The 27,840-nt window shown below is 40.6% G+C and overlaps 1 protein-coding gene across 4 annotated transcripts in view; it reads right to left on the bottom strand.

The window, feature by feature from the left end:
- Nucleotides 1-27,840, bottom strand: part of foxp4 (forkhead box P4) — a 115,476-nt gene that overhangs the window by 37,723 nt on the left and 49,913 nt on the right. For all 4 annotated transcript variants that reach the window (XM_032548731.1, XM_032548729.1, XM_032548727.1 and 1 more), the window contains exons 3-4: nucleotides 12,230-12,319; nucleotides 413-535 (exon numbers count right to left, since the gene is read on the bottom strand). In XM_032548731.1, coding sequence (XP_032404622.1) covers nucleotides 413-535; nucleotides 12,230-12,319 — 213 coding nt within the window. The remainder of the gene's footprint in view (nucleotides 1-412; nucleotides 536-12,229; nucleotides 12,320-27,840) is intronic.

Genomic DNA, 27,840 nt, shown 5'->3' with positions numbered 1-27,840 from the left:
TTAGTCTTAAAGACAAAGCTAAATTCCTGTTATCTTTCTTATAACCCTTAAGTTGTGAACCTGCTGGCCTTGTGAGTTTACTTTGCTACCCACCACTTCATTTATACATTTTATTTATATTGGAATGTTTATCCTAAGTGACTCCTGGACAATGACCAGCAACAATTACAAAAAACAAACAAACAAACTATTAAAATACTCAAAACATAAAACAAATCACAAATATCCCATAAACTTATTTTTTTAAAAGGTAGTGAAATTGATTGACATGCTATTGCTGCTCTCAGCTGATTAATCTTTACGAATGTTCTGTAGGTCAAACCACAAATGAGTAGCATACTGCACATTTACATGTCACCAAATCTGAGCTAAACACTAAGCACTGAAGGAAGAGAAAGCATTTAGTTTTTACCTGCTGTAGCATGAGAGCCTGTTGCTGCTGCAGCAGGGCCTGTAGCTGAGGGGGGGAAAGGATTTGTTGCATCTGCTGAGGAGTGATCATCTGTGGGCTCATCATGGCCATGGATACGGGCACCTGAAGACAAAACAGGAAAAGAATACAGCACACGTTAAAAGCGCCCTAACACACCTTAATGTTATCATGTAAAACAAGAGCAACTTAATCAGTCAACAGATGAAGCTTTGTGCAAAGAGGCCCAGTCGACAGAAAAAAAAACAAAACAAAAAAACTTGAACATGACTGTGCCCGCAAAGTGAATGCTCAAGTTAAAATAAACAGCCTGCAGTACAAGCTGGTTTATGCTGCAGGCTGGCACAGACCGGTAAGTCAGGGTGTGTGTGTTTGTCTCTTGTTCTCTGTTGTCACTCACTGCGAAGAAAAAATGGGCAGCATCAGATGAAGACAAATAGAGAGACGCACTAAAACACACTCACACTGTTGACATTTTCCGGCACATGGCTGGCACTGTTAAAAACCGTCAATTTCTGTGGCAGCAGCCAGGGATGAAAGGACAGATATGCAATCTACCAATAAAATATAAAATCTTATCTGCTTTTATAAACACATGATTAGGACTGCCGTCGATTCTCTCCCTAGCATGGCGGGGCCTCGCTAGGAGGAAAAAGGAACAACAAAGTTGGGTATCTGATGAGATGATCATCTCATCAGATAAAGCTGCAGGCGGCCTAAAGAAGCAGAAAGCGAGGAAGACAGTACATAGTTGTCATTTTTGCAGATGTGTTTTGCAAACCTTCCTTAATGCTCTTGCATTGTACACAGAAAATGTACAGAGATGCTAATCTAATTACAAACACTGCAACTCTGGGGACCAGCTTACCACATAAATCTGAAACTGAGAGTGCAAATGTACACAAAACAGAGAAGAAAACACCACAGCAGCAGTTCTGCTGACAACGCATTTTTGTATTTAACAACTGCTGGAACACCAGTTAAAAGAAAATATAGATAATAAGGGGTATAAAAAGACATGGTGTGAACATATTTACGGAGATGGTTGAGATGGTTTTGAGAGCTGATATTTTTTGAGATATAAAGGGATTCTCTCACTGTCTGAACATTGGTAAGATTCATGTTTTATTGAAGAATACCTGAAAAGGAAAAAAATAACAGTTATCAATCTTTTCAATGAGCAAATCTCTGTCTGTATGTATGTGTGCGAGACAAAAACAAAAAACAGTTTTACAGAAGAGTTGTCCAACCCCTCACCACCTGAATGGATGGTGTGGAGAAAGTGAGAGGAATAGGGAGGTGAGCTGTCACTGGTAGATTAAAGCTATGAAGAACCAGTTTTACTCCATAAACAAAATAGGCTATAAATACTAGCAATCTGTTACCAGCTGCTCCTCTGTCTTCCTGTTCCATACAAACACATACTGATAGAGGGATGGGGAACTATTACAGCCTATCAGTGGCTAGCCAGGTTGGTGGTATACAGTACATATACAGTACAGTGTCATGCAAAAGTACATGTACTGAGAAAGGTGAAAATAAAAAAATCACATTTTGGTCTCATCAAATAAAAAAGTCTAATTTCCTGCTGTATATCCTACTTGGTTTATGGAAACCTCTAAATATGACTTCTTCTTTTTGTCTTTTTGCCAAAAAATGATGCTCTTCAAAAACACATTTCTGAAAAAGGTCAGATTTGTGGAGAGCTACAACTAATATCTGTCTTTTCAACAGATTCGCTGTGGATCTCTGTAGCTCCTTCGAAGAAATCATGGGTGTATTACAGGCTGCTTTTCTGATTTATCTGGCCTGTCATTTTACATTGACTTCAACGTCTCAGTAGCTTTGCAGCTGTGCCATTCTTTTTCAATTTTCGGATAATAGGGTGAACAATTGTAAATGTTCAAAGGTTTTTTAACTTAAACATGATTTAAACTTCTGACCAGTCTAGCATGTGTCTCGGTCTCCAGAATTTTGAGATGAAATTGCACATATACATGAACTCCAATTACTTATTTTGTGACTTGTAATGGCAAAGAGTTATAATGAGTTTTATTCAGGCATATCACAATAAAGATGACTATATACAAATGCATTACAGTGAAGCCTGATTATTTCCAGTTTAACCTATTTTCAGGTTTTTCTGTGGAATGCAACTGCGAATTATTCACGGAAAACCCATCTATTTACAGAATTCGTCTTGGTGCATATCTAAAATATTTGAAAGAAAATTCACCATGGGAAGCTGAAATGCCTAAACGCAATGCTACTTGACATGGATTGGCATTTATTTTTCTTGTTGCTGATTGTTTGTACCAAAAAGTAAAAATAAGAAAGCCTGTCGAAATTAGCTTCTGCTAAGACGGTCTCCATTGTACATATTAATGCATATTAAAGTAAATTTGGTGTTTGAACTATGAAAATATTCCTTTATGAGTGTTTTTAGACACTCATAAAGCCTTGAGCTCTTGAGTATTCGCGGATTTTAATCATTCCCTAACCCCGCCAATACCGGGTTTCAGCTGTACATGCTTTACAGATATTTATATATAATTACAACAAAATACTTTGAAGTGGCAACTTGACAAAATGTGCAAAAGTCAGAGGGGTATGACTGTTCTTACAAGCGGCTATACTGTACAATTGTGTAGAAGAGCAAGAGTTTGTGTTTGAGGAGTGGATGTAAAGAATACGGGAGCCAAAGCAGGGTGAGTCAGACGACCCTTTGGCGTTGTGGCAGTTGGTAAGGAAATGGGCGAGGGAGATGGGGGGCGGGTGGATGAGAGGTAGCGGAGGCTCCAGGGGGGGGAGCAGCGAGATGGGGGTGGTGATGGGTGCCGCCTGGCGTCATGCCAGCTTGCCCCCGCCGCCGGGCCTTGTCAGTCTAGGCTGCCAAATGAAAAGCTGTAATTAATTGCTCTTGTGCATCCCATTCTTCCTCACCGACTACTCATACATTCTATTTTATACACACCGCCATTGACATTTTCAAGTCGCAGGCGTAATAATTACTGGAGTTATAGCACCTTTCTGTGTGCTGGATTACACTGTGATGCCGGAACCGCATGTGCGGGCCTGTGTGCATGCGTGTGTGTGTGTGAATGTGTGTGGTAGGCTGAATGTTGAGTAGTTAAGGTTTGACGCCATTAATTGCCCCTATAATCTAATATCACAAAGCGTTGTGATTATGGGGCATGCGTTGCCACCGCCATACGACACCGCCAGCCTCAGAGCCCCGGCGCAAAACAAAAGCCTCACCATTAGCGATTTGACGGGCCAGGACAAAAGCGCCTCACAATGCAGAATTATATTTTCATTCGGCTTTGTCTCTCCTGGTGAATGATTTCTCCCCTTTCATTGGACTGTGAATAGGGAGAGTCTGAAAAGCCGGGTGATTTGAAGTCAGCCATTTATTAAATGCATTTAATTTTTTTCTCCCCCCGCTGTCGTCCATTTTTTTTTTCATGTTGCATGTTAATTTAAAAGAGAGAGATGCGTGGCAGATTAGTGGGAAGAGAAAGGTGAGGTGGGAGGGGGGAGGTGGTTGTGCGCAGGGGTAGGACAGGAAAGACAAGGACGTAGCGAGGAAGGAGGAAGTATTGAGAAATAATGGTTGGAAGATAAGGCAAGTGTTTGAGCTGTCAAGCAGAAATAACCGAGAAGGTTTCTAAAAAGAGCAACATGCAGACAAGAGTCTCAACAGGCATCCACATGCTGACATACAGGTGAAAAGTCACAATCCCTGGTCTTATTGCATCTTATTTAGTCCACGTAACACAAAGATAAAGACTAGCAACACAAAGATAAAAGAGTAAAAAGTCACTTATATCATTAACAATGCAAGAAAAAGTCACAAGCAGTTGAACAGTGCACACACGCACAGGCAGACTCACACTTCAGAGGGGTCAGTAGCTGACAGAGGTTAACCCCTGCCATGGATGGAGGGAGCTGCGAGGAAAGGAGGGAGGAGAAGAGAAAGCAGGAGACAGCCCTGTCGTTTACAGAGAGCGGAGGAGTAATTAGAGGGGTTGTTTGAAGAGGGAGTTTAACTGATTAACAAAGGCAGGGAGAGGGAGCCGGGGAGAGCCCAGAAAGATGGGAAGGAGAAGGAAGAGAAAGGCATGAAGTCCCAGAGGAGAGAAGAGAGAGAAATTGGGGAATGTAACTTGCATTTCAATGAGGCCTCATCCCTCTCTCCTCTTCTCCCTTGATGACTTTTCATCCTAGCTGGGAGGGAAGCCTTTTGCCACTCAGTAAAGAGAAGAGGGATTGCTGTCTGATATCAAACCAGCCAGCAAACGCGACAAACAGGCCAAAATGTCTGCATAATCACTGAAAATTAACAAAGAGCTTTGCACCTGGCAGTAAACACTGATTAGGGTCTTTCTTTATGAATGACAAATAAAAAATAAAAAATAAACACTTCAGGGGAGTAGGGTTTATTAATTCACCAACATATAATTAGCATTAAAAAGCAGGTAAATTGCAGCAGGTTATTTTTTTATTTCCCCAAATTATGACCAATCGGAGTGAGACATTGCAATGACTCCAACTGAACAAAAACTAAACAGATGTTGGTTCATCCCTGTAATGTGCAACACACACGAGAGTGTGTGACTGGAGGAAGTCTCATTCTGAAGTCTTTCTGCCCACAAGACGGCACATTCTTTTACAAACCCAAAGGAGCTCTTTCAAAGTAATATTAATGTTTCGAAGCGGCCCACCCAGAGTCCTGAACTGAATCTTACCGAGAAAGATAAATATTAGGGTGATGGCAATAAGACATGGAGCTCATCATCAAAAATAAATAATCAAAATTCCCGAGGAAATATGCTAAATGCTTCTTGGAAAAATTATTACTTTGATTACCAAGAATAGTAAAAATACTTTTCTCATATATTTCTTTAAGTAAGAAAAGACAAAAAAAATATTTACTTAGAAAAAAGTGTAGCTGAGGCAAAAATGTGGGGTTTTTTTGTGCGATCTCACTGTAAGTTTGCTCTACGTTTGCGCTCTACATGCGTATATTCTTGCAACCACTTGATCAGGGGGCGATCAACTGCAGAGCAGTGACATGGTGAAAACATCTTGAGGATTGGAATAGGCCATTCCTACAGAAGGTGATGCATATACATAAATGTAACTTTCTTGGAAGGATGACAGCCTCATAAATTCACTTCTTCAGGTAATCGCTCCACAGCAAGAAGCCAGTATCGTGTGTGTGTGTGTGTGTGGGGGGGTGTGTGTGTGTGGGTGTGTGTGATGGCAGAGAATGGGGAGGAGAGAGGAAGCTATAATCAGAATCTAAACAGGCTCTCGGTTTAAATGATGCAGCCTCTGCCTCTGGGGTCTGTGGGGACACACAAGAGAGAGAAATAATTGAAAAAATGACAAGGAGGGAGCGGGAGGAAGAGAGAGGCTGACATGGTCCTCCTCCTCACCCCCTACCTTGGAAGGAGCAAACCCCAGCACTGTTTATCCTTGTCACTAAGCATTACCACCTCACACTGGAAGTGACTGACTCCCCAACAACCTTACTGTCATAGACACACTAAAACACACACATACACGCACACCTTCGAGTGCATCAAGACAGATTTGCTTACTGAAGAGATGGGGTTCTTTAGCGTCAACTTCACCTGAAGGCAGCAAACATATCAAAGCTGGGGTTTTTTTTCCGTGTTTTGGTAAAAATCTGACAGCTTATCAGCAGAAAGCGAGTAAAAGGCTGCGCAGATGTGCCATCTGTTTGGCGTCTCGCATGCTGACTCAATTTGTACTTGCAATGTGCAGCTCTTTGACGTGTAGATTATCCTTTTCTTGGTTGAGGATTTGTTTGTTCGACAGTTATCATCGCTATCAGCGCCTTCATCTGTGTCCCTGCAGGTAAACAGCCTGTCCGTGCTCATCACGCAGAGAAATAAAAGCGGAGAAAATGGGATCAAGAGGGGAAAACGGAGAGGCCGACGAGAAAAAACATTCAAGTGAAAACTAGACAGCAGAGGAGTTTCCACTGTGCTGAGAGGGGTGTTTGGAGCTCCAGGCCAAAGGTAAAAAAAAAAGAAAAAAAGGGCCCCATTGTGTGCAATAAGCACCCTTCCTCTTGCTAATCTGAAGCAGGGCCAGGGGCCACATCACTCCCGGGGAAACTGATGAACGAAGGCAGGTGAGGTTGCTGATAATATGGGGATCCTACAGCGTCAGTTTTCAAATCTTTTTTATGCTGAGTCATGTTTCTGTCTGAGGCAATGAACATCTAAGCAGCAAATAAAACCATCGCATTGTGTTATTAGGTATTTGAGAAACATAATAATAAATTGACTATGATGAATGTAGAAAAAAATGCTTGTCAGCTATTTATTAGTAAATTACTCATACTTGGCAAAACCCTGCAAAGACAGGTCGTACCAGGCTCCTAAGTACAACAGTGAACTAGGGGATCAGCCTGGACTCATATATATATATAAATATATACAGTATAGACCAAAAGTTTGGATACACCTTTTAATTCAATGAGTTTCCTTTATTTTCATGACTATTGACATTGTAGATTCACACTGAAGGCAACAAAACTATGTTGTTTTGTTGCCTTCCTAACACATGTGGAAATATGCACTAAACAAAAAAGTGTAAAACAACTGAAAATACCCCTTATATTCTAGTTTCATCAAAGTAGCAACCTTTAGCTGTGATTACTGCTTTGCACACACTCTGCATTTTCTTGATGAGCTTCAAGAGGTAGTCACCTGAAATGGTTTTCACTTCATAGGTGTGCCCTGTCAGGTTAATAAGTGGGATTTATTGCCTTATAAATAGTCATGAAAATAAAGAAAACCCATTGAATTAGAAAGGTGTGTCCAAACTTTTGGTCTGTACTGTATATATATATATATATATATATATGTATATATATATATATATATATATATATATATATATATATATATGTATATATATATATATATATATATATATATATATATATATATATATATATATATATATACATATATATATATATATATATAAGGACATGAAACACAGCTCTTTCTGACAGGGTGACGGATAAGGGAAAAGAAAAGGAAAAAAACTTCGGAGGGGACGGTGAAAGGCCAGCAAGTTCAAGTGGATAATCCCCCCCTCCCCTGTTCATCCTCATCCTCCTCCTCCACTGCTGCCTCCCTCCATCTAACGCCCCAGTGCTTCAGAATAAAAATGACAACACGTTTTCAGAGCCCATGGACCTACACACAGCCAGGGCACTTCATTGGGAAGTGTGAGGCCGTTATTGACCATATTTCATTACTGATTTCACTCATGTTTCAAATCTCAAAATAAGACTTTCACGCTCGAGTGGCCAGACCCAAACCTTTCCTCTCCAGCCTGTCTGTCCAGCCCTCAGTCCAGAGCCGAACCCAATTCACAGGGGACTCAGCCTCCTCCCATGCACCCTTCACAAACTGTCAGGATCCCATACTACACTCCCAACACACGCAGCAGCAGCAGCAGCAGCTCCCTCCACATCAAATCAGAAAAACTGCCAGCTAAGCACTTTCATTAAGTGGACAAAAGGAGAGCTTTGGGAAAAATACTCTGAAAGGAAATAAAAAACAGAACAAGAGCATGTACTGTTTTAGTCCCATGGATTCTGGAGAACCGCAAACTTCTTCTTCCACATTGTTTTATTGATTACTCAGAAGGTTTTGAACCTTGCCACTTTATATCCATTTTGTTTTGCTCTTTCTTGAAGAAACTGATTGAAAACAAATCAGAAAATTTAGATCGCATATTAATATTTATTAAAAAAAACAAATACTTGTATTTTAAGAACGACAGGACTTTGTTTCCTCCCTCAGCCTCCTCAGTGTGCCTTTTCCTCTCCCTCCGTCCCATTGGGCTGGTGTAAACCCTCTCCAGAGAGCAGGGAGCCAAGCTAATTAACATAAGCCTAATGAGCCTTTTAATTTTTTTTTTCTAATTAAACGAGCTCCTCAATAATACATGAAAACAGGACACCGCGCTATTCAATTACTTACGTATGGGCCACGGCCAAGCACGTGCCTTAATCTCTATGTGTGCATGCCAAGTGCCAGCTTGTTAAGTGTGCCAAGCATGTGTCTGCCAAGTGGCGCATATGTGTCGGCTTGTGAGAGTGTGTCTATTGTGGGGAATATGTGACAGGTCATACATATCATGCTGGGTAATCCAGCAAAATGCCCCTCTGCCAGTCAGCTATGAGCCCACGAATTCTCTCAGCAGCAATCATGCCACACGTAGTCAGGGTAACAGTGGTCAATTATAGCCAACATCTAGGACAAACATAAATCTAAAGTGTGAAATTGTCTAAGTTCTTCAAATAGATGTCTCTTTGTGGACTTATAAGCAAAATGAAGAAGAGGAATCATACTGCTTCAGTGCTTTCCTGTGTTTAACTTAGAAGAGAATAAATACAGGCAATACCAACTACTTCTGGAGGATTTCTTTAAAAAATGTTCTCTCTTCTTACCACCCTTACTAATATTGCTTTGAGCTTCTTCACAGCTTTACCATGTGCCCCTTGGCCTTCGTGATGCTGTTTGTTCACAAATAATCACTAACAATCCTCTGAGAGATCCACAGAACAGCCGCTTTCAAAAAACAAGTTATTTTTAGGAAATGTGGCAGGAATTCATCATCAGAATTATTTTTCTGCAAGTGCTTGTCTACTTTTTATGCAATTGTCAAATTTCTCCTGAACATCACCTGTGACAATAAAAGACACACACACTCGCACATCTGTGCGCTCACAAAGTAGATTGATACCATCTCTCGCAGTCAGCCAGACCTTCTCTGAGCAACCAATCATATAGAAGATACAATCTCAGAGTTTCTTTTGCTCTGTGCTCAGATCCTCCCCTCTATTATGAAAAAAGAAAAGAAATATGATTTCGGCGAGTGGTGGGGGTTGAGGGTGGGCAGGGAGTAGTAGGCGGGTGCCTGTCAGCGCAGACGGAGGTTTCTCAGGAGAAGTCGAGACAGGAAAAAAGAAAGTCTTCCTGCTCACCCTGTCTGTCTCTCCCGTTCTCCCTTAGAGAGAAGGAAAAAAATCTAATTATCGAGCTCCTAAAGATCTCATTATTGGCTGAGGCTCATTTGCATGTGTGAGAGCCGCGCAGCAGGAGCCAACCTGGGGACGGCCATTTTGAACCAGATGTGTGCCGCTATGCGGTGGCTTACTGTCACCTTAAGAGTGACCACATTAAATGTCCGCTTCACTTGAACTTATATTCACTCGCCACGTTTTCTGTTGCAAATGCAATTCAAATGTGACCATTGGTCCTGAAATGACAGTAATTAACAATGTGTCTACCTTTAGCAGCAAGGTTTACATTGTAGTCTGATAAACACCTGACTGTGACTTTCATCTCTACACAAATTTTTGGCTGATCAGTAAACAAACCAGTCTTCTGTAAAAATATGTCAATGAAGAAGCCCAAAAGTTGCAAATAAACTTTATGAGTAGAGTGACAATGGTTGTTCCCTCAGGCTACCACAACAGGGAGTTACCAAATAACAGGAAGCTGAATGTACTGCAGCAAAACCGCTGTATTTTATCATTTTAAATAATTCTTGTCCATCTGTTACAGTGTTTTTTATATATATAAAAAAGTAGTCTTAGAAAAAACAAAGTTTAGGTTAGATTATACTTTTATACTTATCTTACAGGGAATTCACAAAGGGACAGCTGATATGCTAACCAAGCTAACTGTGCTAAATGCTACTGAGAGTCCTAAGAACAGCTTAAAATGCCATCTCTGTAATCATTTCATTGTTGTTTTGCAATCATGAAACCCTAAAATTGGGAAAATTGTGTATAACTGCAGAGCCGTGCAACCCTGTCTGCTCACTCTCATACAAAAAAGTTAATTAAGGATCAGTCGAGTCACAAAAACCGTTCATGGCTCATCGTAGCTGCAATAAACAAATTAAGGATTTAATAAACTAACACATAAGAGTTAATCCGAGTTATTCACATTAAATTACCCACAAAATCTTTGATTTGTTGTTGTAACTGGTACATATCACATACAACAACCCACTCATTTAGCCATTAAATATACCGTCGCATCTGGGGACAATGCTGACCTTTTCTATGAGCTTTCTTTCTGAAGCATGAAATCCAGGCCCAGTCCCTGGTAAGCCTTTTAAATTGTTATATTTTAAAAGTACACGTGCAAAGGAACTAATTTAAAACCATTCAAATATGCCTAAGAGAAACACAAAACACACATCAAAGTCATTTAAAAAAACTCAGTGCATTTGTGTTTGTATTTCTGCATTGTAAGGGTCCAGTCACAAACACACACTCACTTGCATGTAGATCCAACTGTGTCTGTGTGTTTATGTTGGTAGGATGTGAGCTGACAGCTCAGACAACAGAGACGTTGCATGAATGCCCTGCGAGTGCAGGGAGGCTCTGCAGGTCAGACAGCAACAAACAGGACAAACAAGACAGAGATGGAGAGAGTGGAGGCGGCATAGAGCTGGATCTGTACATGTGTGTGTGGAAGAAAAGAGGACGAGGGGGAAGGTTGAACTTCTTTCATGTAAAAGACGCGCCTATGAAGCAGGTCAACCAAATGCATGTTTGACCTGCATTTAGTCCTATTTATGTGTAAATGCTTCCGCGTTGACACATAACAGTTCTTTCCAAGATCTAATCTTAAGAGGAACTGTTCACAGCAGCGACATCCTTATTTTTTTGGTGATTTATTGTATAATTACTTTTTTAGTAATTAAAGACATTATAAAGCCAGTTTCAAAAACAATTTAACAGTAGCAATAAGAAATAGCTTATCCAATGTCAATCCGATTTAAAGACCGGTTCTGATTCAAGATGAACTGATGAAACCCAGATTTTAATTATGCATCATGTTAAACATGTTTGTCAGTAGGAAGTACTTGTGCTTTTCTAAGAGGTCACTTGGCAATTAAAATATGACTTGCAGACTTTTTTTTTGTGATTTCCATACATCATCTGATGTATTTTGCCATTCTGTGGGAGAGAATATTCCAATTATCAGCAAGTAATTTACTAAAAAAGATGATGTGTCTATTTAAATCCTTTGTTTTTAACCTAAAGGCTACATGATATATATTTGGATCCAATTTGCATGCAATGATTTAGATGATGATTACTGTTTTCTTTTCTCCATGAGCATCTTACTTCCTTCAGACACTGCACACATGATGATCCAGCTGTCTGTTTGTTATTATGTCACTTATTAAGTGACATAATAATGAGAGGCATAATGCAATAGCCCGACTGCCCAACACACCAATTGCCCCACTCTCTTTATGCAAAGTCTAGTTAAAAAGGAAGAAAAAAATTCCCCATTCTGCATGCAATCATTCAACTGTAAAAAATTTAAGAAAAAACAAATTTGGTATACACTGCAGTGCTTGTGTTCCTCTTGCTAAGTGTATTTCAAGTGTAGTTCAGTAGGGATCCTGCACTCCGGGTAACCTCACTTTCTCTTCTTTCTGTGGTATTCAGCTCTGAAAACAACTCGCTACCCAGAAACTACAAAGGCCTCATTCAGTCAAACTAACACACACATGCACAGACACAGAGTGAGAGGGATAAAGATACATGGAGACAGCGTAAGAAAGGAAAAAAGAAAACATGGTCCTGTATTAATCTGTGGAAGTAACATGAAAAGGTTGGTTGAAAAACGACGATGCAGCTCCCAATAAAGCGTGTCCCTGAAGGGGATGGAGCAACTCTCGGGATGCCCATCCATGTGTGTGAGCTCTGACCTGAACGGGGCTCTGCTTGACCTCGTTGCTGCCAGGGGAGTTGAGTCCAGAGGCCTGCTGGAGGAGGAACTGTCTGGCTGCCTGGAGTGCCTACAGGAGACAGGAAAAAGGAAAAAATGAGAATCATGCACACAGTTCCTTTAACGAATATCTGTTTCTTTATAGGAAGAAGGTCCCCATGCGTTGCTTTACATTAGCATAATGTAAAGCGATTATATTAAAATAATTCATTCTTACTCTTTTACATCTTGTGCAATTAGAATCACAAACTTCACTGTATCTTAACCAACCAAAATTCAAGAGAGCGTAAGCTTTAATTTTTTAAGAAATGCAAATTGGAGAAAAAAGTGTGCATTTGGATCCAGGCCCAATGTGGGTGTTTTGTAGAAACACATTTCTCTGGTATTACATTTGTAAGCCTTTTGCAGGTAATAGCTGGTTTTGCTATAGATCCAACCATCTTCCCATTAACACTAACCAGCGTCTCTGACATTGATGAGTGTCCTGTCAAGTGGATGGTCACATAGTGATTCTGCAGTTGTCCCCTACTATGCATTCTCACTTTCAGATGGGCCATCGATCTGTGAGACTTCCAAACTTGTGATATTGTTTTATAACCTAACTATGTTTTAATCTTCTCCAGAACTTTATTTGTGACCTGTCCGTTGTATTCCTAGGTCTTCATGATGCTGCTAATGTTCTCGAATGGTCCTGGGAGCCCTTCATAGAACATTGATTAAACTACGATTAAATTGCACACAGGTGGACTATACTAATTTTGTCATTTCTAAGTAGAGTTGTTCAAACTTTCATTTAGGGGTGTCAGAGTGAAAGGGTCCAAATAAAAATACATGCCAGATTTTGTAGATTTTTCTTCTGTTCCGAAAGAAATGGTTTCTTTGCACTTTACAGTTATATGTCAGTTTGTGCAGATCTAAACACATAAAAAACAAAATGAATTCTGAGGTTAGAACTTAAAGTTAAAAAGCTTCAGGAGTATAAGTACTTTTTGTGAGGCACTGTAAATAAATACGTCTGTCTAACTTGCTTTAGAGTGTGAATATAAGGCTGCCTGTGTCTAAGTTTATTACCTTTAAAATCTCCTGATTCCCAACTGCCCTGCCCTTTGTTTCTCTAACCATCCTCTCTGGTTTACTCCGCTTTCCATAACTCTTTTCCTCTCCCTTGCTCTCTTCTCAGAGGACAGAGCAAACTGGCTTCTTCACATCCCCCGAGACAGAAGTGTGTCACTCCATTTCCATGCATGCGCCCTGAACTGTGTTTGTGTGTTGTCACAGTGATGTAAGGAACTGCTTGCCCTGATGAGACCCGAAAGAGCCGTGACTAACCACCACCCACCTCTCTTCGTTCTTCCTCCTCCGTTTCCCGCTTCTCCCCCTGTCTGCCCTGCAGTCCTGTCCATCTACACACCAGTGACACCATCACTCACCAGCTCCATTTCCAGCCTTTCACTCTGCCCCTGGGTGTTGCCAATTCATCCCCACCAATACTGCAAACTAAGCCATTTCTCCTACTTTCTAAGCACATCCTTTTCTCTTCCCAGGCGCTTTTGTGCCTTTCCTGTCTCCATTGTGACACTCCTCCTCGCAGCGTTAAAGAGTTAACTTCTCCAGCATTAGGACCAAAAAAGAAAGTAGCTTTTAATTTTTTTTGGCTGGAATGTTTAACCAGCCCCGAAAACAAAATAAGAAAACACCCAGTTCATAACACAAGAGCTGCCTTGCACGTACAGTAAGCGCACACACGGACATGCAAGCGCAACCTCATGACGGAGGGTTAGAGAGGGGAGACAGCAGGATGCACATTTGCTTCCTCTGACTCAAAAGGGAAAGGTTCCTTAGTAAATATTGATTTATGAAAGTCCCTGTGTGTGTGCGTGCGGGCGTGTGTGCGTGGGTACGAGTGCGGGCTTGTGTAGGCGTGTGTATGTGTGTGTCTGTGCAAATTAACGGCCAGATTGAGGGACAGTCTATACAAAAGTTCTTACTCAACCACTCAGTAGAAGAAATCTGCCTCATTTCACAACTATAGCGAACAGTAACAAAATACAACCCAAATTGTACAGTATAACTTATTGAACAAGTGGTCAAATTAGAAACTCGGGTACATTAAATAATGTTTAACTAGAAAAAAAGTATAAGGAGAGATTAGACTGTCAGGAAAAAGTGAGAGAGAGACGTTCTCTGTGCAGCCAGAGTGATGAAAACCATCTGTAGCGAACACACTTGCTACTTTCGCCGAGACCTTAATTAAAACACACACATGGACTTGCCTCTGCTCTCTCCCGTACACACACATGAATTTTAACACTTTACCAAAAAAATAAAAAATCCCGGGAACACTACCCCTCCCTTTTACTGGTTTGACCTCAGCATTAAATCAGGCACAAACATACGCACACGTACACACAGACAAACACAACCGCCCAGTTTGTTGGCATGTGGTGTGAATTACTCCTCGAACACCCTGTCTGCCCGAGAGCCAGTCTGCGTGAGTGTGTGTGTCGCTGTGCGTGTGTGAATGAGTGTATGTTGGCAGGAGTTGAGTAGGCCTGTCTGGCAACAATAAGGGACAATTCCACCCAAATTACCACCCTGATTACCACTATATTAAAGAGCCATTTATGGCTTTCATAAACGCTACGACCAAGCAGAGGTGATGCCTGTCTCCTCTCCTGTGCCTGTATCAATGAATGCGTGTGTGCGTGTGTGTATATATTTAAAAGGCAAGAATTGCAACAAAAAGAGGAATGTGCTTTTCTACCTATTTCTTTAAAAGAAGTCCATTGTGGATTTAAACAAATATGGCTTAGCTTAGTAGCAAGCTGCTCAAATTTACTAGAGTAAAGATTAGATTTTAAAGGTCTGTTTTACAAGATAAACAAAGAGTAAAAGTATTGGCAGGATTAAGTTTCTGTTAAGACTGGAAACCTGATTTTTGCACTTACTGGCAGAATACCCGTTGACTTTGTACTTAACATCGCTCAATATAGCAAAACTGTCTCAAAACCTTCCTTAAAAACGCCCAGATTATCACATAAATTTGCCTTAATTCACTTTATACCACTCACTCAAAGCTGCTCTACTCCATAAGATTAAAAAAAATCCAGAATGAATGAATGATATTCTATTGAGGTGTAACAAGTTTGAATGGGGTGCTTCTTATTTCACCCCTGCAACTTTGTATGTTTGCAGTTTTGGTCTATGTAAAGACCAATTTTCAATTTGTATATGTGAAGCATGTGTTTTGTGTCGTCTTAAACAATTGCTGATTAAAGTAATAAAAAATAAACAAAAAATTCCTCCTAATCTACCAAAAGAGAATATGATTTTACAACTCAAATAAATAATACCTGCCTACAAAGGGTTGCAAATTATTTTGGTTTTATCATGGGTTTAAAATCCGAGAACAAATTGACCTGGAGACACTCTGATAGTAAACCAATGCCAAAATAATTCTTGTCAAAATGAAGTAATTTTCGACAAGAGTTACCTGGACTCAGTGTCAGCTTGACTTTTGCAGTAGAAATAACATGAAACTATTATTATAAATACTGGACGTGACAGCATGTGCTTTAAGCTTAACACTCGGCATATGTACGTTTAAATGGTTTGTAAGCTGACAATTTTGGGGAAAATGACCTGAACAATTTGAAAGCACTGGAAACTGCGAATGGCTAACTGCTGGTTTGTTGCGTTTTGTCACCAAGAACCTTAGTCAACACCTTAGTTTGAGACAAGCAAGAATACCATCAATAAAAGAGAGGTCGATGTTGGACTAAATTAGTCAGTTGCTTAAATTTGTAGGTAAAACCCCAAAGTAGGAGAAATATTACAGTGTTGCTTCACAGGAACCTGCAAATATAAACTTCTTTGAACAGGGCCATATGTGTCAGTATATAATCAGTGTTAAACTGAATTATCAATAGTTGAATCATACCCTAAATTTTAATATTTAACAGTAAAAGAAAAAGAAATACTGGGTTTGTGAATACATCTATAATCTCATGAGAGCACACACACACACACACACACACACACCCACGCACACCCGCACACAGATAAAAAAAAAAACACCAGCAAAGACATCCACTCATGTCTACTTTGTCAAGAAGCACTTCTCTACTTTGACCCCTCTCTTTCATTTCTACTCTTCATATTCACTCCTTGGCTTTTTCTCCATAGAACCTCCACCCACCCACACACAGCAACACACCCACTCACTCTCACACCAGCTCCTTCAAGACTCCCCCCTAAACTCCCCTTTCCCCTTGTGGCATTCTTGGGGGCGCACTGCACCTTTAAAGAAAATATGAGGGAGGCCTAAGAGGGAGGCCCAACAACAGAGTCTTTGTGCTGCCGTGATGCACACATACACACACCCGCACACACGCATGCACCCATCAGCGGTGTCAGACAGGTTTTATTAGAGTGAGAGAGGGAGGGAAGGAGGAGGAGGAAGGGGAAGGAGGGGTGAGGAGGTCACCGCTCAGCTTGGAGGCCTGAGAGCACAGTGTGAGCGCGCCGGTGAGTGTGAGTGTTTCGGTGCGGTGTGTGAGTTCTTCTGACTTGTCATCGCGCCCCTCTGTAAATCATCGCCTCTGACACAGCCTTTAATAACAGTGCATTTTTTAATTCAGCAGGGTCAAACATGCACATACATCCATGTCCACACACACACATTCACCCCCACACGCACCCTCAGTTATGGCTACTTTCTCCTCTTAGCGGGATTCTGAAAAAAGGCTGACGACTTTGTTTCTTTGAAAAGAGAGAAGGTTGGTGGGCAGGTTTGAAAATCTACTAAAAATAACATGGCAGGAATTTTTGTTTCACTAAACCTGTGCGACGATTTCGCAGCTTAGGTGTCAGCGTGCCTTTGCAAGAATGTATCTGTGAAAGAAATCTCAACTTGCTCTGTTGAATATGACTCAGATTTGTTATTATAAGGTGAATCTCAAATAAGAACAAAAAAGGGAAACAGGCCTCCTTAGTTTGAGCATGTGTGAGTGTACCTGGCTCAGGTTGCCAAAGCAAACAGGTCTCCCTGTGTGTGATGAATCTGGCCTGTAATCCACCCAGTGTGTTCGGGTGACACAGTGCAAGAGAACGCAGAAATAAGCAAAGCGATCCAAACAGGAGACCGTGGAAGGGGCAGACAGAGAGAGAAAGAGACAGGTGGGTACCATATGTTGGAGTAATCCGTCAGCACTGACTGAGGTCCATTGTTGACGGGCGAAACGAAACAAACCCGTCTCCCCCCTTTTACCCTCTTCTCCTCAACCCACCCCCTCTAGATAAACAGCCCTCAGGGCAGACAGTGGGCTGTCCTTGAGGGAGAAGGAGGAAGATGAGGGGAGGGAGCTGGGAAGGCCATGGGGGGAGGCAGGTGGTATCAGATTTCTCTGCTTTTAGGTTAAGAAGTGGGGGAAAAAACACAAGCATGTGAGAGGATGAGAGAGGAGCTCATTGTTTCATCTGTCCACCAAGGAGAAAAACCAGACTCCGAGGCCACAGATCTCCGCAACGCCAAATAGATATCCCCTGGCAGATAGACAACAGTTTAGTCTGGTGCAAGCTAAACAGTGAAGGAAGGAAGGCTGGCTTGTAGAGCTGCTCTCCTCTGTTCCTCCCTGTGCTTTCTTCAACGGCAGAGAGCGACAGATAGAAAGTGCTAAACAGACTCAGGGGGAAGATGCAGCGAAGAGCTCGTCACACCCAGCTGCTTCTCTACAGGTCTGTGTACTTTTTGATTTTGGATCAGTGGGAGAGACTGGGTTCAAAGAGCAGCAGTGGATCTTCTTTTTCTCCCTATATCCGTCTTCCTATATCTCCGTCCCGAAGTGTTGTCATTGAAGCTGAAAGCCAGGATAAAGCTTTGGCATTGTTGCCATCCCCACGGGTGATCCCAATGAGCTCTTGTATCCATTTGTACTGCTCCTCTTCACTTTGGCACCAAAAAAAAAACACCTCCAAACTCCACAAACCCCTTTAGCTACTTTAATTTATTTTTTTTATTGTTTTATTCTTTAAAGATCTACAAGTCTTTTTAGTTTAGCTCCAAGACTCCCTTATCTGCGATTGCTTCTTCTTTTTTAGGTTATTGTGATCACAGAGAAGCTAAAATGAGACTGAGATGCAATGCAATCTACAAAGAATGTTAATTTTCTAACGAGATGATCATGCAAATTAAACAACCCTCATAACTCAACTGCTTAAGAAAGGTATTCATACCCACAAACTCTAAGAGTGAGTCGTACTGCTCAAGTTCACCCTTAGCTTTAGAAACGTCCTTGGCCTTCATCAGAATAGATGCAACATTAGGTACATCTGCTCAAATGCTTGTTAAAATACACAGCAAATCAGCAAATCACATGGCATACAAGTGGTAAAGTTGTCCTTTTGAAGTCCAAATTGAATAGAATGGGGAGGAAGTGAGACTCAATGGCTTGTTTCTACTGAGTGGCACGGCATGGGTCAGTGTGGTTCCATGGACTCTCGCTGGACACCTAATGTGGTGTCACACTAGTGAAACGACAAACATGACACACTGCTGTCTCATGCTTGTTGCAAACAGCTACAGAAAAACACAAGCAAGCAAGATGCCAGTAGCTCCACCCTAACTGTGCCAGTTTTCTGTGAACCTACAACTGAAGGGGGCCAGGGAGTGGTGCGGTACCGGTCGGATGCATGGGCAGCTCTTACAATGGAAACAGACAAAAGAGCACCCCGAACCACAACTACGTGAACTGTACTGCTCAATGAAAACAAAGCATTAGTGTTTGTGAAAATGACATGATTGTCAGTGCCAGACAGGCTGGTCCTGAATGACTTGTCTTCTCAGGTGGAGGAATACCAGAATTAGCAGTCTCTCAAGTTGACAGAGCAATATTTGAAAAAGAGAAAATGTCAAATGAGAGGCAAAAGTAGCTTAAATAACCACTTGTTATTTAGGAACCGTCAAATAGATGGACCACAGCATTAGAACAGGAGCAGTGGGTGCTACTGCTGTCATACAAGAACAGGCTACATTAACAAAGGTTCACCAATGTTGGAAAAATAAATAGTTCCAATGGTAGGAATACAGCATCAAAACACAGCAACGCAAGGGTTCATCTTAAGGATCAGGCTGCTTGTAGTGTCATAATAATATGGCAGACATTTTCTTGGCAGAGTTTACCTGGTCCTAACAAGGTGTACCTAATAATATGGCCAGTGAAGTGAGTGTATTTCACAACTAAATGAAAGAGTCATTGAAGAAACCATTAGAGGTCACAGATTCCTCTGATGTTTAAAAGCATGAAAGATCTTTGGCGGAGTCTGAACAAAGACATAGCTCTACTTTCTGTGAATGTTCACAACGTTTGGCCAGGATAATACAAGTGGTAAAGATCTCACTAAACTACAACACAATACAGTATGGAACATAATATAAATTAGTATATAAATGAAAGAAAATTATTACATTGATATGTCATTGCTAGTATGACACTGTATGAGAAATCTACAAGTTTGCATCAGCCCTTACAAACAGAATCAAAAAACTTTTACACATTGTGTGAAATTACAAAACTTACAAATAGGGCAGTTGAGGGATTCTTGTACGACTGACCGATAGAATAGACGGAACAATGCGTTTCCAGTTCAGGGGTTGTGTTAACTCAAAAAAGTTTTGCTGACTTCTGAAGACTTCAATTGGAGAAATGTTCCCTGTTTTCAAAATTTTGGCTAAAGTAGTGATTGTAATTCCAGCTGGTAGATTAACAGGAGAGCACAGATTTAACCTCCAGATCAACAACCAAATAGTTATGAGAAGTCATCTGTCTGAGCCAAAGGTCCAAAACCTCATGACATTAGCTTCTGCAGCAATTTGCCTTGAGACATTTGACTTTCGCAATTCAGGTCCATTTGAACCAGGAGGAAATGCCTTCTTCCAGATACAGTAGCTGAATAGGTTTATAATTTAAGTGCAATTGTTTAATCTCATTGTTTATAAATAGCTACTGGAGAAAACCAGTGGTTTTTGTCACTGCAGAGAGAAAAGCTGGATGTGTGATGGCACAATGTGGGATTTCTGTTCAGCTTGTTTGGAATATTAACTAACCAAATGAAAAATGAAATGCAATTGAAGATGTGATTATTGTCATTTTAAAAATTGATAGGTTAAAATAGATAATGACTGGATGTTTTTGACCACATCAGTCAAAACGACAAACAACAAAAAAAAAGTCTAGTGCAACCTCTGCCTCATTGCCAGCCACCACAAAAAAAAATAGATCTACTTTGTTTGAGTCCATCTATGCACCTGTTTTGTCTCTGCACCTCTTTATATAATGTATAGCTCACAATAAATTTCTCAAAATTTTTTTTCTCTGTATTTCTCGTGCCCCAACCACTCCCCACTCATCTCTAAAAATCTGTTGCCCATACCCTCATTCGTCACAGTAAATTCACAGAGCAGATATGGCTTCGACAGACGCCTAAAATAGATTGTACAGGCTTACAAATGGAAGCCAAGTCTAGTGAATGCAGCTGTTGGCCTTATGAAGAGAACCTCTCTTTCCTTTATTGGTCCCAAAAGGATTCCTACGGATAATCTCTAACGGTGGCTAATGTCTAGCTAGCGGTAAAGGGATAGACGTTGCAATTGCATGTGAAACGATAATAGTTTGGAGGCCTTAAAATTATTTTAATCATCCGATATAATTTTTGCACCAACACTAAAAGCAATGTGAAAGATTTAAAGTCTCGTATTTCTTAGAATACTGTCGGGTTCATTTACATAAACAGCAGATTTCCTTCCAGAAACATTGCCACGGCTAATTAAATTTTGTTTATAGCTCTCACTACAAGAACTACTGATACATTTGCAGTGTTTTTCATTCAGTCATGAAAGAATTTGTTTAAAGTTGATTCAACAGCCAGAGAATGGAATAAAGGGAATGGCATATACATTTACAAAAGATCAAGAGTTTCCAAGACGTAGGGGAAACAGGGCAACTTATACCAAATCCTTTCTAAAGCCTGTCAATTTCATGGTGGGCTACAAATAAACTATTCTCTGCCATAACTTTACCCCTTTAGTTTAAACTCTTCCTCCTGCATGCCCTCTCTTCTTCTTGTTCTAATCAGGTCTTTTCGGCTTTCCCTAAACCAGCTGTCCTGTCATTTGTTTTCACCCATAGGAACCAGTTGTCCACCAAAATAACTGACCTTAAGACGCACTAAATGCCTCAATCTATCTAGGACGCCACAGTCTTGGATACCTTGGAAACCCTTCACCAGCAGCAATCCTTTTCAGCTATTTAATGTAATGTTTCCGCAATATAAAGGCATCGTTTGAGACGCTGAGGTTTTAAAGCGGCTGCAGCAAACTTCTCTGGGCCCAGACTGACCATTAAAGAGAGGAAAGAACGCCTTCAAGAGCCAATCCAATAAAAACTCACAAAACTCCAAAAGAACTTCAAAATATGCTGTAATGTTTGAAAACCCTGGCTGGTTTTGAATTTTATTTTATTTTTTATGCATAAGGTTTTTTTTTTTCACTAAATGGGACCTGCTCTAAGCTCCAGGAATGGTGCCATTTTCCAGATGGTTCTCAGCTCAGAACAGTTTAGTGAAATTTGAAAACCCCACCTCCTACCTCCCGACACTCATCTAACGTTTCTATTGATTCACAGGGGTATATGCAAAGTCGTAAAAACGAGCTGACTGAATGCTCTGGACTGCTTTATGTCATGACACAATTCATCATCATCATACACACACATGGAAAAAAATCCGCAGCCTTCTAAAGAGATGCTTACAACTTGTTTTTCTGACAAGTAAAGGCGGAAAAGGAATCAAGAAATGTACAATTAAAGGTAATGATGAGGTGAGCATGGTTAGAAATAGAGAGGAAATCCCTAACTCCCTCTTTACTGTAGGCCTCATCTCAGTCCAGGCGGCTAATTGATGGCAAATAGCTCTACAGCAGTTCCCCTACACACACACACACACCCACGCACACGTCATACGTTATACACACATATGCAGTTTCCCTGCGGTTTTCAACACAGCTCGTTTGGCAGGAGAGGAAGGTCTTACTCCAGACAGACCAAGCCCAAAGAGGAAAACACACACACACACACACCCACACACACACTCCCAGACAGACGGACACGGTGTAATATTTAGCATCATTTCATGTACCGTAGGACAGTTAAGTAGCTTGACAAGACTCTTTTCAGGTGTTAGATCTTGTTTGGGTGACCTCCAGAATTTAAGCTTTTGCTTCTGCTCGACCCGAGCGACGTGCAAGTGGATACTTTTTGTAGGGCCAGTTTGTGATGAGGACGGCACTAGCCTGGCAACCAGGCCTCACATATGGAAACTGTTTAACTCTTATTATTAATAACCCACCAAAAAAAGAAAAAAGGGGGAAAAAGCCAACTAATAACACATGCAAGACACTGCCAAGACTTTGGCTCGGAGACAGAAGGAAAACACATACATACACAAACAGAGACTGTCTGCAATGTGCACATGCACATGAAGACAAATGTGGACACCCAGACACCTATTGGCTGAACAGGAAGAAAAAAAGAAAGCTAAGTGATCAGCCTTTAAATGTATTACCCTGGCTGCCCGCTTCAATGCAAATAAAACTCTTTCATGTTTCTTGGTTCAGAGAGTTTCTACACCTGGTTGTGGCTGAGGGGGGATGGAGATAGACACACCCTCACACCCAGAACTTACCGCCCACACACATGCACACCCGCACACAAACACCGGAAATGGGCAGGCACAACAAAGCCTGGTTGCTGTACAAGTTTAAACTTCTAAAAGTGCACAATTTTCAACTTCCCCAAATAAGAAACAGGGGTGGAGTACAAACAAGGGAAAGGGGAAGTGTGTGCTGGACTATATGATTTTGTAAGAGACTGTGTTCATCCAGATGTAAAGAGAAACTGCTGTTTGAAAATAGGAAAAATCTGATGTGACTTTCTTTCCTTTTTTTCAAATTTGTCTAGCTGAATTGGATTAAGTTTCATTTTGTTGACTGCCAGACAGTAGAAGTACTGTACATGACTGTTCTGCTCATAATAACTACACTTTTTTATTAGAAACAAGATGTCATTTACCACAATACTAAACACATCTTGTGGTAAGTGTAATTTTCTTTCATCACAATTTGTTCTCATTAATTTAAATTGAAGTAAATAATGAATGATGTTTTCATCAAATAGTTTTCTACCTCAGCCTGTTTGTATTTTTAAACATCACTTATAAATAAATACAACAAACAAAACTAATTTTTATTCATATTATTGTTATGAACAGTAAATACAAATGGAGTTTCACTGAACTCTAGTTTTTTCTGTATTTTTTATTTTTTTTAGCTTTTAATGTTTTTGTAAATCTTAACCAACAGGAAAGCATATTACACCTTTTCTACCAGATGAAGAAAAAGGCCCCCATGCTCTTGTCCTGAGCTCAAGAAGAAGGCAAACAAGAGAAAGAGAAGAGCTACATTCCTCTCCTCCTCCCTGTTGACTCTAATCTCTCCTTTAAAATGGCTCGCACAAAGGGCCAGCAGAGACTAGCTAATTAGCAACACTTTAGGCCTCTGCAGCTTTTGTAGGTTTGGTGTGTAAATGTGTGAGTTCATTGTGTGCATCCTGGGCTCTCAACTGTTTCCAGGGTAACTGCTTGCTTCGTGGCCTCAGAGGCGTCGCACTTTTTGTCTTTTAGGATTTCTCCTGTTCCCCTCGTTGCGTCCATATCTTTCTGTGAGTCTGGAGTTGGGAAACAAAGAGTGTGAGGCTTAAGAAAAAAAAAAGGAGAGATCACTGCTTCAGTCAGGTTTTAGAGATTATCATTGCACCTAAACAGCATTAGTGAAACTCACTATAGATGTTTTTGTTGCCTCAGATGATGAATCGACTTTCTTTTAGTATTATTGTAGAATTCTTGTCCTGCAAGATCTCGGTGCTGCATTTGATAAAGTTGAAGGCAATATTCTTACAGAGGCTTGAGCATGGTCTAGGGATTAAGACAAAGGCGCTAAGTTTAGATTATAATCATTGGAAATATACCTTTTTCTCTATGTCAATAAATTTTTCTCACTCCCTTTAGTTAATTATGGAGTGCCACAGGGTCCAGGGCTTGGGCCAGTACTTTTTTATCATATATAATGCTTTATCTTGGTAAAACTGTCACATAACCAGTGATATGTTTCTATTGTTTATTGTTTGTTTATGGTTAATGATGCTCCAATATTATAATAAATCAAGCCTGATGAATTCTGTCATTTTGTTCTCAGTCTTGTGTTGTCCGCCTCATCTTTTCACAACCCAAATTAAAAAATTTCTTGTACCTGAGAGATGCAGAAAAATTAATGAAGATTACTAGATATTTCATCCTGTTAAAATGAAATCCTTCCTCCTCACTGTCACCACACACTTTCTCTCAATACTTTAAAGTCAATGATTTTATGCAATCAATGTCTTTTGTTTTACCAACTGGGATAATCTAATTGAGAGAATTCATAGTATTATATTTAATGTTGAATTGGAAACATGTCACCTGTGAACGTGTCAATTAAAAGCAGTTACAACTGCTGGTTCTAGAGGAAAGCAGTAGAAATTGCGCTGTACCTCCTGCCTCATTCTCAAACATCTGAGAGCCAAATGTCAACAACTGAACTTTTTAAACTCTGAATACAGAAACCACTCATCAGGAGAGTCCATCTTGGATCATTAATAAGTATCTGTGTGTGTGGCATTCATCATCTCAACATCCTAACCAGGCCTACAGTGGAACTGTTTTCACACATTCCCATGGTAACCAAACCAAACCTAACACTTCAGGTGCCCAGGTGTGTGTACGTAATCCAGTCTCCACAGCAGATACTGGACAAACATGCACAGGTGGACATACACAAAGCTCCTTCCTCTGCTGCCATCTGTCTGTGTTTGTGCTTGAGCCTCTTTGACTAGCAGGAGGCTACCAACCATGACTGTATCCATGCTAGCTGATCTGATCCAGTGGACCATTTCCTCCGTCTGCGGCCCAGTACCTCTACAGCATTCTTTCCTTAGAGCACTTCATAAACCGATAAACCTAATTATCAAGTACTTCAATTCAAGTAAACACAAAAACTATGTCAAGTCAGCTGCATTTTCAGAATTGTGTCAAACTATAACTGGCCATTCTTTTGCAAAACAAAACAGTTTTGATTATAGCGCAAAGAAACACAAAAGCGAAATACATGAAAGGACACCAATAGCGTGAACAAAAATCTGCTCTCCAACTCTCAGCTGTCATTCAGTGGGGTGGTTGGAAAAAGCAGTAAAAATGTTTTACGGGTGCTCATAAATCCGATATCTCAGCATCACAGAATTAGGTCTCAATGTGCGAAAAAAAGAAGAAAAAGGTCACTGAACGAGAAATATGGGTAAGATGGAACCATGTGAAAGTCATTAAACAGATTTTTTATTTTTTTTGTGGTGTTTGCGGTGCGGAGTTGTGTGCATGTTTACACTGCTAAAGGGCAAACAACTTTAAAAGTCATTAGGCAGAAAACAACTAAATCTGTAATAGTTTATTTTAATTATCATTCTACTCTTTGGTTTTATATACATTTAGAAATTGTCAGGGGAAAAACAAAGCAAACAAAGCAAACAAACAAAACTAAAACTAGCGCTGCTGGACTCCTTCCGGAAGTTGACCTTCTATATGTGTCTTTGTATCTCTGTGGTCAGAGCAGTGGGTGTTCTGTGATGCTAGGCAACCTCAACTGCCCTCCTCTTTCTCAGCTCGACCTCCTGTGACCTGTGCACTATGCTGACCCGACACATACAGAGGAAAAACGGGTCCAGACAGAAAGGAAAGCTTTTAGGAGGTGACAGGACTCAGAAAGGAGGCCCAGCACTGATTTACTGGTCAGCACAAGTGACAGAGGGACAAGCGGACGGACACATGCAAAGATGAAGTTGACACAGACCATCAGATATTAGTAGAGTTAGAAACTCATATCATAGGTCCAAACGAAATGGACTTCATATCATGTTGTTTTATATTTTCATTTATTCCTTTCTACACTCATTTCATAAACGTAAACAATGTAGCTTAACCATTTCTTTGTGGTTACAGATCTTTATAAATTGTAGAAGCAATTTGTCCTAAAATTCCTGAAATTTCACATAAGGCTTAAGTCAATAAAGTTTTTTTTTAATTTAAATCAATTTTAAGTGTATGTTTTACTGTCTGTGTGGCCAATTACGGTCTGAAAATAAGATGTTATTACCTAAATAAATGAAGGTCATCATACTACTAAGAAAAAAAAATGCTTGATTATTTCTAATGTGTTTTCATGCTGATTTTAACTGTTTTTTTAACCACTGTAGAGCGGTTTCAGTAAATTGTACTTGAATAAAAATAGACATTGATGAATTTATTGACAGGTGTGGAACATAACCTCTTACACATATGAGTTAAATGTAAAGTCTTATTTGTTAAATCGAACTCAAACATCTTTCTTTATTAGTTTTGATTCCCCTTCCTTCCAAAACACCCCTTCACCTTCCTGTCCTTTGCCCCCGTGACCTGAAAGTGAACTCTGTGCCGAGCTGGAGGTCAGACAAGATATAACCATTCCAGCCAATGACCAAAATTCACTTCCCATAATTTACCCGAGTTAAAGAATCACACACACGCCCCCAACATGTCCCCACCTCCATCCATACAGGCACCAATTATTGAGTCTGGCCAATCTAACAGGAAGCCATACGTTATCTGAATCATGCAGCATCCCTCAAAATCTGTTAGTGCACACGCACACACACCCCTACGCATAGCAGTCCAGTCCCACAAATCTGTCCGCAAAGCTCTACAAATGTGCGCACACAGGGAGAGCAGCTATCTTTCATCAGTGTTTGTGTATATCTGAGATCTGTATCGGTTCCTCCTGATCTCCAGTCATCACTGCGGCTCCTTAATTACACCCTTCATTAACCCACATCAGCTCTCTGCATGTGTGTAACAGCCAGCCTGCGTGCGTGCGTGTTTCTGTACGGAGAAACAAAGGTTCCTGGTATTTGTGTGGACTCATGAAAGAAGCAGCAAGGAATGAGAGAAAAAAAAACTAGAACATGACAAATGGGAGTGGGTATCGAAGCTCCAAACCAATTTCTAAAACTGCCTTTTTCACAACCAATGTTCCTTTTAAGCCCCTGGGGGAAAGGGATACCATTGCTACAGTCTCCCTCTCACTTTCTATTTAGATGGGAAAGGAGAGAAAAAGACTCTTTGGCTGGTTTAGTCCGCCAAAGACTGGCACTCCCGAGAGAAAATGGGCAACATCACTTGTCTCTTCTCTGATAACCGCCCGCCACCCTACCCCACATCGCCTGCCCCCAGCACCTTTTTCCCCCCCCTCAACACCAATGGCCACAATTGAAACTGCTTTATTAAAGACAGCCATTAATTGATGATGAGGGAAAACATGGAGACAGAGGGAAGTGGCAACGTTTAGTCTCCAAAAGGAGGGGATAGGTATGAGAAACTTAAACACACGAGGAGAATTGAAGACACCTGGTTCTCGTCAGA

The sequence above is a fragment of the Xiphophorus hellerii genome, chromosome 20 (genome assembly GCF_003331165.1).
Source record: "Xiphophorus hellerii strain 12219 chromosome 20, Xiphophorus_hellerii-4.1, whole genome shotgun sequence".
Lineage (NCBI taxonomy): Eukaryota > Metazoa > Chordata > Actinopteri > Cyprinodontiformes > Poeciliidae > Xiphophorus > Xiphophorus hellerii.
This window is presented reverse-complemented; position numbering and strand designations above follow the sequence as displayed.